The 14,725-nt window shown below is 40.4% G+C and overlaps 1 protein-coding gene across 10 annotated transcripts in view; it reads right to left on the minus strand.

Annotated features, from left to right (window-relative positions):
• The window catches only part of gata3 (GATA binding protein 3), an 88,478-nt gene that overhangs the window by 9,164 nt on the left and 64,589 nt on the right, over positions 1–14,725 (minus strand). For 8 of the 10 annotated variants that reach the window (XM_062983281.1, XM_062983282.1, XM_062983283.1 and 5 more), the window contains one exon: positions 6,782–6,927. In XM_062983281.1, the coding sequence (XP_062839351.1) occupies positions 6,782–6,927 (146 nt within the window). The remainder of the gene's footprint in view (positions 1–6,781; positions 6,928–14,725) is intronic. The other 2 variants (XM_062983287.1, XM_062983289.1) reach the window with 1 other exon arrangement.

Here is a 14,725-nt window from a genome sequence, read left to right on the forward strand (position 1 = left end):
AAGCAAAGCACCCCTGACAGATGGCCACCCAGTGTCAATGTTAATAATAATAATAATAATAATAATAATAATAATAATAATAATAATAATAATAATAATAATGGTTGTAAGAGAAGAAGAGACCCGTTGGGTCATTTAGCCCAACCCCCTTCTGCCCTTGTGCTGTGGGGGCCAGATAAATAGCTTCGATGGGCCGCATCTGGCCCCCGGGCCTTAGTTTGGGGACCCCTGGTCTAGGTCCATCTGCCTTGACTGCCCTGATCTAACCTGTCTTCCAATCCTTGCCTTCAACTCTGTGACACCATAAGGACCTAACCCCTAACCATAGGATCGGGATGCAAAATCTAAAGAAACTGGAAGCTGCTGACCTAGCAACCGTATTCCTCGCCTGCCTATACATAGACACCGTGCTCTTGAGAGGTGGCTCATGTGTTGTGAAGGCCAGCTGTAAATAAAATTGTCTAAAACTGTACTCAAAAATCAACTGCTGTTGCTCTGTTGGTCTCAGCAACACTACACCGTGACGAATGAATGTAGTCATGCAACAAATAAACAGTCCATATGGAGCTATTTTATTCCAATTCAGAGGATCAGTCTTATCTTTCTAGGTCCTCCTCCTTATGAATTTGATTTTTAAAAAACAACGAGGAATCTTATTTAAAAGGGATATGTCCAAGAAATAGGAAAGGAGAGAAATCACCAGAGTGAATAGCCAGCACATATTTAGAGAAAGTCGGAAAAGCTAAGGGGTGGACTGAGCACAGGCTTGGTAAAGACAATAAAAGAGGCAAAAAGAAGAACAAGAAAATGATAGGGCCACTGCACAGATATGGGGGCTAAATGCTATTAAAGGTAAAGGTTTTCCCCTGACGTTAAGTCCAGTCATGACTGACTCTGGGGGTTGGTGCTCATCTCCATTTCTAAGCTGAAGAGCCGGCGTTGTCCGTAGACACCTCCAAGGTCATGTGGCCGGCATGGCTGCATGGAGCGCCGTTACCTTCCTTCCAAAGTGGTACCTATTGATCTACTCCCATTGGCATGTTTTCGAACTGCTAGGTTCGAACTATTAGGTTACAGAAAAAAGGCAGGACTACTCAACACCTTCTTTGCCTCTGTCTTCTTCTCAATGGAAAACAGTATTCAACTTGGGAGTAATGGAGCAGATGAGGCAGTAAGAGATATGCAGAACAGAATAGATAGAGAGGCAGTACAGGAATATCTGGCTACTCTAGATGAACATGTGAAAGGGATTTATGAGTCTTAGTAAGCCACAAGCTGAACGTGTATCAGCACTGTAATATGGCATTCGTAAAATAATGTTCCATATACAATTGCAAAATCAAGTTTTGCTTTTGGGAGCATATTTTCAAACCATGTCTAGTTGAATCCATAAATACAGAATCCATGGATACGGAGGGCCACCTGAGGGGCAGGACTATAAGTGGACCATGCTGAGTTGTATTTCATCCCAACTTTCCTCCAGAGTCCTCAATGCCCCCTCCTACCCTCAACTTCATTTAAAGTTCTTTCTCTGAACAGCCTTGTTGTAAGCCATCCAAAAACATTTAGAGAAACAGATGTAGAAACAAACAAATGTCCCATTCCCTTAGGGCCAAACAACATGGTACACGCAGTCATGTGTAAATCTCCTCCAACTTTTTAACTAATAAAGAACATCTGTGGAGGGGGAAATTGTGTTTTTAAGGAGAGCAGTAGTAAGGGGAGGGGGGTTCTTAACCCTTTCCCCCTCAGGCTGTTGTTCTACTCATCTTTCTCCCCCAAAGCAAGCTATTTTTCCCACTAATGGGTAAAGATAGTGAGGTCCCTGTATTTTTTTTCCCCTTGTCCTTAAAGAAATTGAGAAGAGTGGAAAAGGTCAAAGCAGTGAACATAGGAAAAAACTGGTTTTTCTTTTGTTCTAAAAATACTTGGTACTTGCCTCTGACATACAGGTGAATGAGAGAGACCTAGATTTTTGCTACATAAAAAAGCTTCATTGCTATACTAAAAATTGTGTATATCATAAATAAGTAATAGGTCAGATACTTCAAAGTTCTGTTATCTGTGTTTTTGAATTGTGTCGTAAATGGTTTGCTCTTATTTACTTTGTGTTATTATATTGTGGGCTGCCCAAGTGTGAATCTTGAAACACTCTTGAGACTGAGAGAAAGACATCTCTAGCAGAAGCTTTGGTAGATTCAATCTAGTACTTCAGATACAACTGAGCCTGACATGTTGGGGAAAAACAGGATGTACATTTGACCCTCCACATTTGCGGGTTAATTTCTTGTTGATTTGGCTGTTTGCAGGTTTGATTAATATGGTCTTTCTTGGTTCTCTTGGTTGGAATCTAGAGATTCCTAAAGAACACCTATTTTGTCTGTTTTGACATCATTGACCTATCTAGACCCTGAAACTGGGATCACCTAGAACCCTCCAGAACCTACCATCTGTTTTTCCAAAACTACTTGATTCTAGAGTTGGGGTTTTTTTGTTTTGTTTTGGGGAAAGGGGATATTTTGGGCAGCCTATGTAACCTTCAATGAGTCCCAGGTCTAAAAACCTGGACTATTTTTGACATCATTGACTTATCTAGACTCCCAAAACTGGGATGACCTGGTTCTAGAACCCTCCAGAACCAATAATTCACTTTTTGCCCAACCATCTGTTTATCCAAAACTACTTGATTATAGTTTTGGTTTGGTTTTTTTTGTTTGGGGCAAAGGGGATATTTTGGGCAGCCTGTGTAACCCTCAGTGAGTCCCAGATCTAGAAACTTGGTCATGAGGCATGACATGCTCTTTTAAAGTATGTCCTCCAAATTTCTGCATAACTAAAAGAAACATGAAGCAAGGGATAAAACTCACTATAACATTAACAAACATGCCATATATATTAATGTATAGATTGACTTCTATCTATTGGGGGGGGGGGTTAAAGTTATGGTTTTGATATCAGCTATGGATAAGTCAAGGGCCATTCCACAAAGAAGGGAAAGCACCAATGCTGCCTTGGGAGACCAACCATTCCCTAGTTGCGTGCCATTTTTCCACCAAGCATTCAAAAGGGCCAGAAGCAACACTACAGGAGACAAGTAGAGGGTTGGTGCTTCTTTTATGTCCTCCCAGGATGAATTGAGCTCTTGCCTATTGTCACTCTACTCAGAGAATGGGATGATTCCTCTTACGGTAACAGTTCTGGTCCAGTACCCACGTCAACACATGAATAAGTCAACCCAGGTTTCTTGGGTTGATTTTTTGAGTAAAAATTCTAGACTTATACATAGGGTAATTCCGATGTATAAGTCTAGAATTATACATAGGTTAATTCCTATACATCTTTGGGGAAGCCTTTGCTTCTTTTATGTCCTCCCAGGATGGACTGAGCTCTTGCCTATTGTCGCTCTACTTAGAGAACGAGATGATTCCTCTTACGATAAGAGTTCTGGTCCAGTACCCACGTCAACACATGAATAAGTCAACCCAGGTTTCTTGGGTTGATTTTTTTGAGTAAAAATTCTAGACTTATACATAGGATAATTCCTATGTATAAGTCTAGAATTATACATAGGTTAATTCCAATGCATCTTTGGGGAAGCCTTTGAGAAATCCATATCATCCAACATTTCACACATAAAAGCTAGGACATTTGCATCAAAATAACATTATCATGAGGTCAGGATGCTAAAGTTATTAATGAGGAGAAACACACAACAAGCTAGGAGAAGCTGCAGCAGTTTGCTTTTGCCTACTGGGAAGGGCAAGATTTCCCCCACATCCATGCATAGTCTTTCCATTTGAGTTGAGTAGAAACTACTTTTGCTCTATGAATTGTTTTCAGCAATTTATGTAAGCTGAAAACAAAGGGGAGATGCTTGTCCCTTTGTTTGGAGGAGGAGACAGAAATTGGGACATTTTAAAAGCAGCTGAAAAAGTGATCTCATAGAATCATAGAATCATAGAATCATAGAATAGTAGAGTTGGAAGAGACCTCAAGGGCCATCTAGTCCAACCCCCCGCTAAGAAGCAGGAAATCGCATTCAAAGCACCCCCGACAGATGGCCATCCAGCCTCTGCTTAAAAGCCTCCAAAGAAGGAGCCTCCACCACGGCCCGGGGGAGAGAGTTCCACTGCCGAACAGCCCTCACAGTGAGGAAGTTCTTCCTGATGTTCAGGTGGAATCTCCTTTCCTGTAGTTTGAAGCCATTGTTCCGTGTCCTAGTCTGCAGGGCAGCAGAAAATAAGCTTGCTCCCTCCTCCCTATGACTTCCCCTCACATATTTGTACATGGCTATCATGTCTCCTCTCAGCCTTCTCTTCTGCAGGCTAAACATGCCCAGCTCTTTAAGCCTCTCCTCATAGGGCTTGTTCTCCAGACCCTTAATCATTTTAGTTGCCCTCCTCTGGACGCTTTCCAGCTTGTCAGCATCTCCCTTCATCTGCGGTGCCCAAAACTGGACACAGTATTCCAGGTGTGGTCTGACCAAGGCAGAATAGAGGGGGAGCATGACTTCCCTGGATCTAGACGTTATTCCCCTATTGATGCAGGCCAAAATCCCATTGGCTTTTTTAGCTGCCGCATCACATTGTTGGCTCATGTTTAACTTGTTGTCCACGAGGACTCCAAGATCTTTTTCGCACACACTGCTGTCAAGCCAGGCGTCCCCCATTCTGTATCTTTGATTTCCATTTTTTCTGCCGAAGTGAAGTATCTTGCATTTGTCCCTGTTGAACTTCATTTTGTTAGTTTCGGCCCATCTCTCTAGTCTGTCAAGATCGTTTTGAATTCTGCTCCTGTCTTCTGGAGTGTTAGCTATCCCTCCGAGTTTGGTGTCATCTGCAAACTTGATGATCGTGCCTTCTAACCCTTCGTCTAAGTCGTTAATAAAGATGTTGAACAGAACCGGGCCCAGGACGGAGCCCTGCGGCACTCCACTTGTCACTTCTTTCCATGATGAAGACGACGCATTGGTGAGCACCCTTTGGGTTCGTTCGCTTAGCCAATTACAGATCCACCTAACCGTAGTTTTGTCTAGCCCACATTTTACTAGTTTGTTTGCCAGAAGGTCGTGGGGGACTTTGTCGAAGGCCTTACTGAAATCTAGATATGCTACATCCACGGCATTCCCTGTATCGACCCAACTCGTAACTCTATCGAAAAAAGAGATCAGATTAGTCTGGCATGACTTGTTTTTGGTAAATCCGTGTTGACTATTAGCAATGACCGCATTTGTTTCTAAGTGTTTGCAGACCACTTCCTTAATGATCTTTTCCAGAATCTTGCCTGGTATTGATGTGAGGCTGACCGGACGGTAATTGTTTGGGTCGTTCTTTTTTCCCTTCTTGAAGATAGGGACCACATTCGCCCTCCTCCAATCTGCTGGGACTTCTCCCGTTCTCCAAGAACTCTCGAAGATGATTGCCAGTGGTTCTGAAATAACTTCCGCTAGTTCCTTCAATACTCTTGGATGTAGCTGATCTGGCCCTGGGGACTTGAATTCGTTTAGAGTGGCCAAGTGTTCCTGGACAACTTGTTTCCCTATTTGGGGTTGGATTTCCCCCAATCCTTCGTCCATTCCATGTTGCTGAGGTTGAAGATGGCTTTCTTTTTGTGAGAAGACCGAGGCAAAGAAGGCATTAAGCAGTTCTGCCTTTTCCCTATCCCCTGTCACCATCACCCCATCTACTCCTTGCAGTGGCCCTATCGCCTCCTTTTTCTTCCTTTTTCTACCAACATAAGCAAAAAAACCTTTTTTGTTGTTTTTTATGTCCCTGGCAAGCCTGAGCTCATTTTGCGCTTTAGCCTTGCGAACCTTTTCCCTACAGGAGTTGGCTATACGTTTGAATTCTTCTTTGGTGATTTCTCCCCTTTTCCACTTCTTGTGCATGTCACTTTTGAGCTTTAGCTCAGTTAGAAGTTCTTTGGACATCCATTCTGGCTTCTTTGCACTTGTCTTATTTTTCTTCTTTGTTGGCACTGTTTGCATTTGCGCCTTGAGTATTTCACTTTTGAAAAACTCCCATCCATCCTTAACTCCCTTGTTTTTTAATATCGGCGTCCATGGAATGCCGCTCAGTAATTCCTTCATTTTTTGGAAGTCAGCTCTCTTAAAGTCCAGAATGCGTGTTTGACTTGTCTTAGTTTCAGCATTCCTTTGTATTGCAAACTGCAGGAGCACATGGTCACTTGCCCCTAAGGATCCAACCACTTCAACTGTATTGATCAGGTCTTGATCAGATCTCATCAGAACTGTCCCTCTCAGATCTAGATAGTTGGAAGCAAGTGGAAGACAACTCCAATGGCAAACAATGCAACATTTTTAAAATCTGTTTACACTTCCATCTTTGGTAGGGGGAAAAAACAATGTCCAGACATGCCACCATTTTTCAAGGAATCCCATAATTTTGTTTCCATGCCTGCTGCATGCTTTTCCCTCCCCGCTCCCACGTTCTTCAACCACCACCACCCCCAAAAATCCAATCAAGAAAATTATCCCTTACTTTTTTTAACTTAAAAAAATACTTTCAAAAGATATATAGAGAGACATATAAATGGTACATAACTTGGCAGGCATAGTGAAAAAGGGGGGGTGACCTCTCTCAAAAACCCTCTTCTGTACAGACAGATAAGACTTTGGGCGGGTTGGCCCAGTTCTACTCCCTCCAGAAAGTTCTCCATCTTGGGCTGAGGAAATTCAAAAAACACAACATGACAGGGAGGGAGAAAAGAAAAGGGAAAAAAATAAGAAGTTAGTACAGTCGTGAGATTCGGAGTCACTTACCAGCCTTCTCTTGGGTTTTATCAGGGGGCGGTTCTGCCCGTTCATTTTATGATACAGTCCACAGGCGTTACAGAGATAATGCCCAGTGCCATCTCTCCGCCATAGCGGGGTCGAGGTAGCGCCACAGTTTACACACTCCCTGCCTTCTGGAAACAAGAGGGGACAGAGTTGATTGATGGATAGCAAGGGAAGGAATGGGCAGAAGGGCATGGGAAGAGGACTCAATGGTTTCCCCCATCTAGCTCACCATTTGTACCACATCTTCTATCTAGTTCACCTTGTGTACCATATCTCTCATTGAGCTACCATTGGTACCATATCTCCCATCTAACTCACCATTGGTTCCAGATCTCTAATTGAGCACCATTTATACTATATCTCCCATCTAGCCCACCACTTGTACTATATCTCCCATCTAGCCCACCACTTGTACCATATCTCCCATCTAGCCCACCACTTGTATCATATCTCCCATCTAGCCCACCACTTGTACCATATCTCCCATCTAGCCCACCACTTGTATCATATCTCCCATCTAGCCCACCACTTGTATCATATCTCCCATCTAGCTCACCACTTGTACCATATCTCTTCATCTAGCTCACCATTTGTACCATATCTCCCATCTAACTCACCATTTGTGCCAAATCCCACTGAGCACCATATCTCTCATCTAGTTCACCATTTGTACCATATCTCCCATCTATGTCACCATTTGTACCATATCATCCATCTAGGTCACTATTTGTACCACATCTTCTATCTAGTTCACCTTATATACCATACCTCTCATTGAGCTACCATTTGTACCATATCTCCCATCTAACTAACCATTTGTTCCATATCTCTCATTGAGCACCATTTATACCATATCTCTCATCTAGCTCACCACTTGTACCATATCCCACTGAGCACCATATCTCTCATCCAGTTCACCATTTGTACCATGTCTCCCATCCAGTTCAGCATTTGTACCACATCGTCCATCTAGTTCACCTAGTGTACCATATCATTCATCTAGTTCACTATTTGTACCATATCTCTCATTGAGCTACCATTTGTACTGTATCTCCCATCTAACTCACCATTTATATACCATATCTCCCATCTATGTCACCATTTGTACTGTATCTTCCATCTAGCTCACCATTTGCACCGTATCATCCATCTAGGTTACTATTTGTACCATATCTCCTCTCTTGGTCGCTATTTGTACCATGTCCCATCTATCCCATCACTTCTCCCATCTAGTTCTCTATACCGTATCTCCCATCTAGCTCACCACTTGTACCATATCTCCTTAGATAAGCCTATTTGAAGTTGTTGAATTCATTTGGTGTATTTCTTATTACTAAATAATTGATATAATATCAAATTACATATAAGCTCAACTACTTATAATAAGAAAAAAGAAATAATAAAACAAAGAACATATACATTTACTAACTACAATAATTCTGCCTAGAGCATAGATACCTAAATAATTCTTTACTGCATCTACATAAACAAATTATCTAGGATCTACATAAACAAACAAACTCATTACAATTAAACCATATCTACATAAACAAATTAACAAACACAGAAATTAGTAAACAAACACGGGGATATAGAGGACTTCCAACTTGCAGATTTGGTTATTTGCCGATTTCATTAAAATTTCCACCAAAAGTTCTCCATAGAATCACACTGGAGAATCTAATATTCTCAAAGAGGTGTTCTCTAAGAGTTTTTGGAAAGGCATTTAAAATACATTTTCAAGCTGTGAATGGTTGGATCCATGGACAAAGAATCCATGGATACACAAAGCCAGCTTTTCTTGTTTTAACATATGGTGGGATCCCCTTTGGATTCAATATGGAACAAAAGTGGGATATAAATTAAAATTTTCTGAGACCAAAAGACTGACATTGAGAGAAAGGCAAGATATTATTTTAATTCAAATTATTTGACACCAGAGGAGAAATGGAGCAAAATAAACCCAATCTGTCTGGGGAAATTCTTGAACTAAACCTTTCCCAAAGTTTGGAGTTGCCTCTAAAGCAGGCAAGGGCAAACTTCGGCCTTCCAGGTGTTTTGGAATTCAACTATCACAATTCCTAACAGCCTTCTGCCAGTTGGCTCAGATGACCATTGAGTTGAATGGGACTCACCCTCATGTAAGTAAGGACCAAAGCTAAGCCTGCTTTACCTTTTGTAGATTTAGACATTCATTCTACATTCATTTACAGGTTGATGAAACTACGGATTGCATCCACATTTAGTCATACTTTGCATAATGCCTTTGGAATGAATGGGGACTGTATGGGATAAGTCACACTGATTTCTGTGGATCTGCTCAAGGCATGGCTAAATCTGGATCCAACCCAATAAGGGGGAAAATAATGATTTCTCTGACTGAGGACATTTTTAGAGACAAATACACAAATCATCACGGTCAGTTTCTTGGACAAGATCAATGCTCCTGCCTGAGGGTGAAGGCAAGAATGCCTCTTGCAAAATGTTGCCTATTTTTCCTGCAAATGGTCTATATTTATTAACAGGGAACATTTACTGTTTGGACTACAACTCTCATGTTGCCTGGATGCTATTCTCCCAAAACATAATATTTCAGAATTTCAGAGGGACAGTTTTCGACTGATCCTAAAGTGGCAGAATTCATTCACATTGAAATTATTCATATCCATTTCCCTTCCTAATTTTCCTTATCATTCAAGAATCAGATATATAAATGTGATATATAAAACACATACACACAAGATAATAATACTAGCAAGTTGATATGGCCAGGTAAAGTATAGAAGTTCAGGAATGGCATGTTTGTTGGAAATAAACATGAATGTGTATGGGTTTTAGTGTTGGATTATCGGTTTCCTCTTAGCCATGGATGGTTGGATCCATGGAGGCAATATCCGTGGATACAGAGGGCTGACTATACTTGTTTTAGCATATAGTGTGAGTTCCTTTGGATATAAAAAGCAGGATATAAAATATACAGTTTCCTTGGGACCTTGGGCAAGTCACACACTCTGAGCCCCAAAAAACCCATGATAGGTTTTCCTTAGAGTCCCATTTCTGTGAACTTCTCTGAAGTAAATGCAGCCTAAATATTGATAAATACAGTTTTGTTCACTAACTTGAAAAAGAAAGAGGTATGGGGCTAATTTCTTACTCCCTCCACTACAGATTGCTGGTGCTTTTTGTATCAATATCAATCAGTTCCTTTTCCAATTATTTCAGCATTTTGGGAAACCCTTCTAAAGCTTGGATTATAATTACTTCACTGCCTCATCGTCACTCAAGCCATCCCTGTTTCTAATTTTTTATAAGAAGGGTACATTAAACCAAGAACCTAAATATCTGAAAGGCATCGGATCCCATCTGATGTTAGAAGCTAAATAGGATGAGCCCCGGTGATTAGTGTTTGTATTTGATAACCCCAATGAATAGCACATGCTATAGACCAGGCATGGGCAAACTTCGGCCCTCCAAGTGTTTTGGGTAGGTTGTTAGGGTAGGCCTGCTATAGGCTATATTTCAGAGGATAGCAATGGCAAAACACCTGAAATTCATGGGGTATCTCATATGTTGGCAGGTGACTTGAATGCAGACGAACACGCACACATTAAATCACAGGAACACAGAGAGGGGGAGATAATCAATTAAATTTAGGCAACAGTCATTTCTATTTAGGGCCTTAGAGTCCTTTTTAGCCAGCTTTCCAAACACATCACAAAGAACAGTAGAAAGATAAATTAAATGATTACAAAGGAACTTAGAATATGTATAACAGATTAGCTCCAGACTTGGCCATGCTTAGAGTAGACCAACTAAAATTAAAGTTCATACAAGATTATTGTGACCAATATAAGACCCATTGATTTCAAGGAGTCTTATCTAGCCACAATTCAGCCTGGACCCATCCCAATGTTTTATGCACTAGCTCCTTAGTACATGATAAATTCATTTGTTTCACATTTTAAAAGGATTGCATTTCCTTTTGGCCCAGCAAAATTACATGAATTAATGTGAAACCCAATCCCAAATTGTCTATCTACCCACAAATCACACCTACGTCTATCCACAAGAATTAAGATACATCTGTATTTTTTTTTTAAAAAAGCAAGAGGATTGCCATTTGTGACAGGTGACTCTATAATATTTGAGCCTGAATCCTATTGTTAGTTCACACTAGAGTAGGCCCACCGATTCAAAGGATTTTACTTATGTGTTGACTTATTATTCATTAATTGATATATAGATCTTAGTCTGGTTGAGACTAAGCCATAGGATTCTGGTCCTGGCTTTTCCAAATGTCTAATTTTCCAGACTTCGTATATGTTTGAACCTTGATTCACATGCATTAACAAAATTTCTCAATACAAGAAACTTCCTTGTGAACATTTGTGTACATTTTATGAGCATTTCCTAATAGATTCAGTTTTTGTATGCAGTGTTTCACTTTTAGCAATCATTGCTGTAATATCATGAATCTCTGTGCACCTTTCCCACTAATTACATACTTTTTTGTGAACCCTTTCAATTGCAAACAAGATTACAAAATTCTCCAAAGTGAGAGTTTGTGCCTACAACTGTACTCCTGGTCATCTGGTCTGAATTGGGTTAAAGCCACACAGAAATTCAGGTCTAATTAATTTCTCCTTCCTCCTTTCCTTACTCAGAGATGCATCAGCTTGAGACCAGGATGTGAGGCTGAACCCAGAAGAATGACAAATCTAAATACACACACCACAAAATGCTCAATGAGGCGTGTGCGCACACATCGGCACTAAAAACAACCGCAAGCCATGTACATGGATTTTAACAAAAGGCAGCAGACAGGAAATAGGGACTGGACAAAGTTTGGGAGGAGTATTAATTTGGGGCAACAGTTCCCAGAGTCTCCAGTTAAGGACCTAGTATTTTGAGAGCGGGAGTACAGAAGGCTAACTTTTGGACACAACAACAAACAGAGCAAGGGAAGCCATTTATACACTCCTGGAAAAGAGGAGAGAAGACAGCATGGATTTACATAGAAGTGACAAGTACAAGAGGAAGAAATTACCCAGCTAAAGTCCATTTATTTCTTTTATAGTATCAGAAGCAACTTGAGAACATGCAAGCTAGAACTGACAGACGGAAGCTCACCCCGTCTCGCATATTCGAACCCATGACCTTCAGGTCAGGGTAAAATCCATTGATTTTTGATATGCCTAAAGTGCTAAGGACAGTCTGCCCTCTGTATCCACCAGTTCTGCATCTAGAAATTCCACTACTGAAGGCTTGAAAATCTTTTCCAAAATTCCCAAAAGCAAACCTTGATTTTGCCATTTTATGTAAGAGTAGAGTCTCACTTATCCAAGCTAAACGGGCTGGCAGAAGCTTGGATAAGTGAATATCTTGGATAATGAGGGATTAAGGAAAAGCCTATTCGACATCAAATTACGTTACGATTTTACAAATTAAGCACCAAAACTTCATGTTATACAACAAATTTGAGAGAAGTAGTTCAATACGCAGTAATGTTATGTTGTAGTTACTGTATTTACGAATTTAGCACCAAAATATCACGATATATTGAAAACATTGACTACAAAAATGGCTTGGATTATCCAGAGGCTTGGATAAGCGAGGCTTGGATAAGTGAGACTCTACTGTACCATTTTACTATGCCATTGTATATAATCCATACATGTTGGTATTTACAGGGATCCTGAAACTAAACTCCTTGCGGCTACCACGGCCCCAATGCATTTGCATTGAACTGGAAATGGTAACTATACATTCCCCTAGTAATCTGCTTTCTTTTCTTTCTTTTTTATTTTGTTTTATTTGGCGGGGGGGTGGTTGTTCACTGTTACCATTTACACTGGAATATCCTTTAGGAAATTCTCATGTCACTCTATAATGCACCATGAATATTAGTGGGGAAATAGTCTTGTTTAATGTCAGTGGATCAGTAGGTGCCTACTAAGTTTGAGTCCAAAGTTAATGGAGCTTTCCAGGGTCCTGGATCTATTTGGGGGGTGAAGCTCAGCTCCTTTAAAGTTCAGATTAAAACCCAAAATGGATTTACCACCCCACTGACAGGGAAGCCATGAAAGCAGCCTTCTTTTCATTCATTTTATTGTTGCACTTTATTTTTCATTCTGAGTTATCTCAAGCAAGAATTTAGCTTTCCTGCAATTACGGTTTGAGTATCCCTGATCCAGAATTTCAAAATCCAAACTACTCCAAAACCCAAAATTCCCTTTAAAAATAGATTACTTTTTGTTTTCTGATGGTTTAGCATACACAAATTTTACTTTACCCATAACATTATTACAAAATATTGTATGAAATTATCTTCAGACTATGTATGTCTATATTGTATATTTTACATGAAACATAAATGAATTCCGTGTTCAAACTTTGGTCCCATCTCCAAGATATTTCATTATCATATGCAAATATAGATATTTCAAAATACTCCAAAAATGCAAAATCCCAAAACTCTTCTGGTCTCAAGTATTTTGAATAAGGGATATTCAATTTGTACAATAAAGAAGTTGAACTATGCAAAGACTGCAGCATATGCCAAAGCCGGAGCCAAATAAGGTCTAGGCAAGTTTTTAAAAGAGAGATTTGAAAAGTGCTTTTCGGCCTCGCATATATTATTGGAGCCACATGGTGATGTTGTTAATATATGCAGGATGCAGAAGAATGCATACATTCTAATAATGTAAATTTCATATTTGCATTATAGATCAAATGATGTGTGAAAATGCCTGGGGTCAAACCAGGTTAACAGATGGCAGTATTCAATTGCTTCCATTCATTTATGAACATAATTATGAAAATACATGCGAGTGAACAGTTTTCCCCGGCCTGGTGGCCTCCAAATTATGTTGAACTGCACCCCCCATCATCCACATGCTGGCTGTGGATAACAGAAGTCAAGACCGGCACATCTGGAACACATCGGATCAAGGGAGGACGTATTATGATTGTGACATCCGGAGTGATATTTTAATTGGAAAGGCAGTATAAAATATATTAATAACATTAAATTAAAAAGTGATTGACTTTCCTTTGGACAGAAACTTTCCAAACTAATAAAACTCTCATCATGCATAGCTAGAATAACAACATCTTCTCCAGAGGAAATCCTACTGACTCGCCTAAGAATATGTAGGATTGCAATCTAAATATGAAAACTTCAAAGTGACTAGAGGCAGAACCCATTTCGCCAAAGGATTCACAAGCGTCGATTCTGCATGTTGCGGCTCAGACTCACAGTAATAGAAATAAAAATAAAAATATTGCTTCTGAATATATGTAATGTTCCCATGGTACACTGCTAAATGTCAACAGACTCCCAAACAACTGGAACAATGAGGGAAATTCTCTAAAGGTAAATCTATGAGGGCAAGTGGGTGGGATAGTAGATGCTCAGGAAAACTGAAGCACACTTAAACAGATTGTCATCCTTCTCCCTGTCATGCCAGTAAACTTGCCATAACTATCCAAGGGATTGCTAACATGTCCTGGATTCACTCACGTCAGGCCATGGTGGCACAATGAGTTAAACCCTTGTGCCGGCTGAACTGCTGACCTGAAGGTTGGAAATTCATATCTGCAAGAAGGGGTGAGCTCCTGTCTGTCAGCTCTAGCTTGCATGGGCAAGAGCAGGGTGGTAACACACCCGGGCATCTCCTGGGCAACGTCTCAGTAGACAGCCAATTCTCTCACGCCAGAAGCGACTTGCAGTATGTTCTCAAGTCCCTTCTGACACAATAAAAAAAATGTCAGTCCCAATGAAAGAAACACAAACACTTCAACACTTTTCAATTGACAAGACATCAGACCTTTTTTGCTCTGGGCTTTCATTTCAATTACATGAGCCTACAGCGCTTTCACCTGAGCCTACTGGGAAGGGCGAAATCCCATTCCTTTCTCTCCTTT

The sequence above is a fragment of the Anolis carolinensis genome, chromosome 5 (genome assembly GCF_035594765.1).
Source record: "Anolis carolinensis isolate JA03-04 chromosome 5, rAnoCar3.1.pri, whole genome shotgun sequence".
Classification (NCBI taxonomy): domain Eukaryota; kingdom Metazoa; phylum Chordata; class Lepidosauria; order Squamata; family Dactyloidae; genus Anolis; species Anolis carolinensis.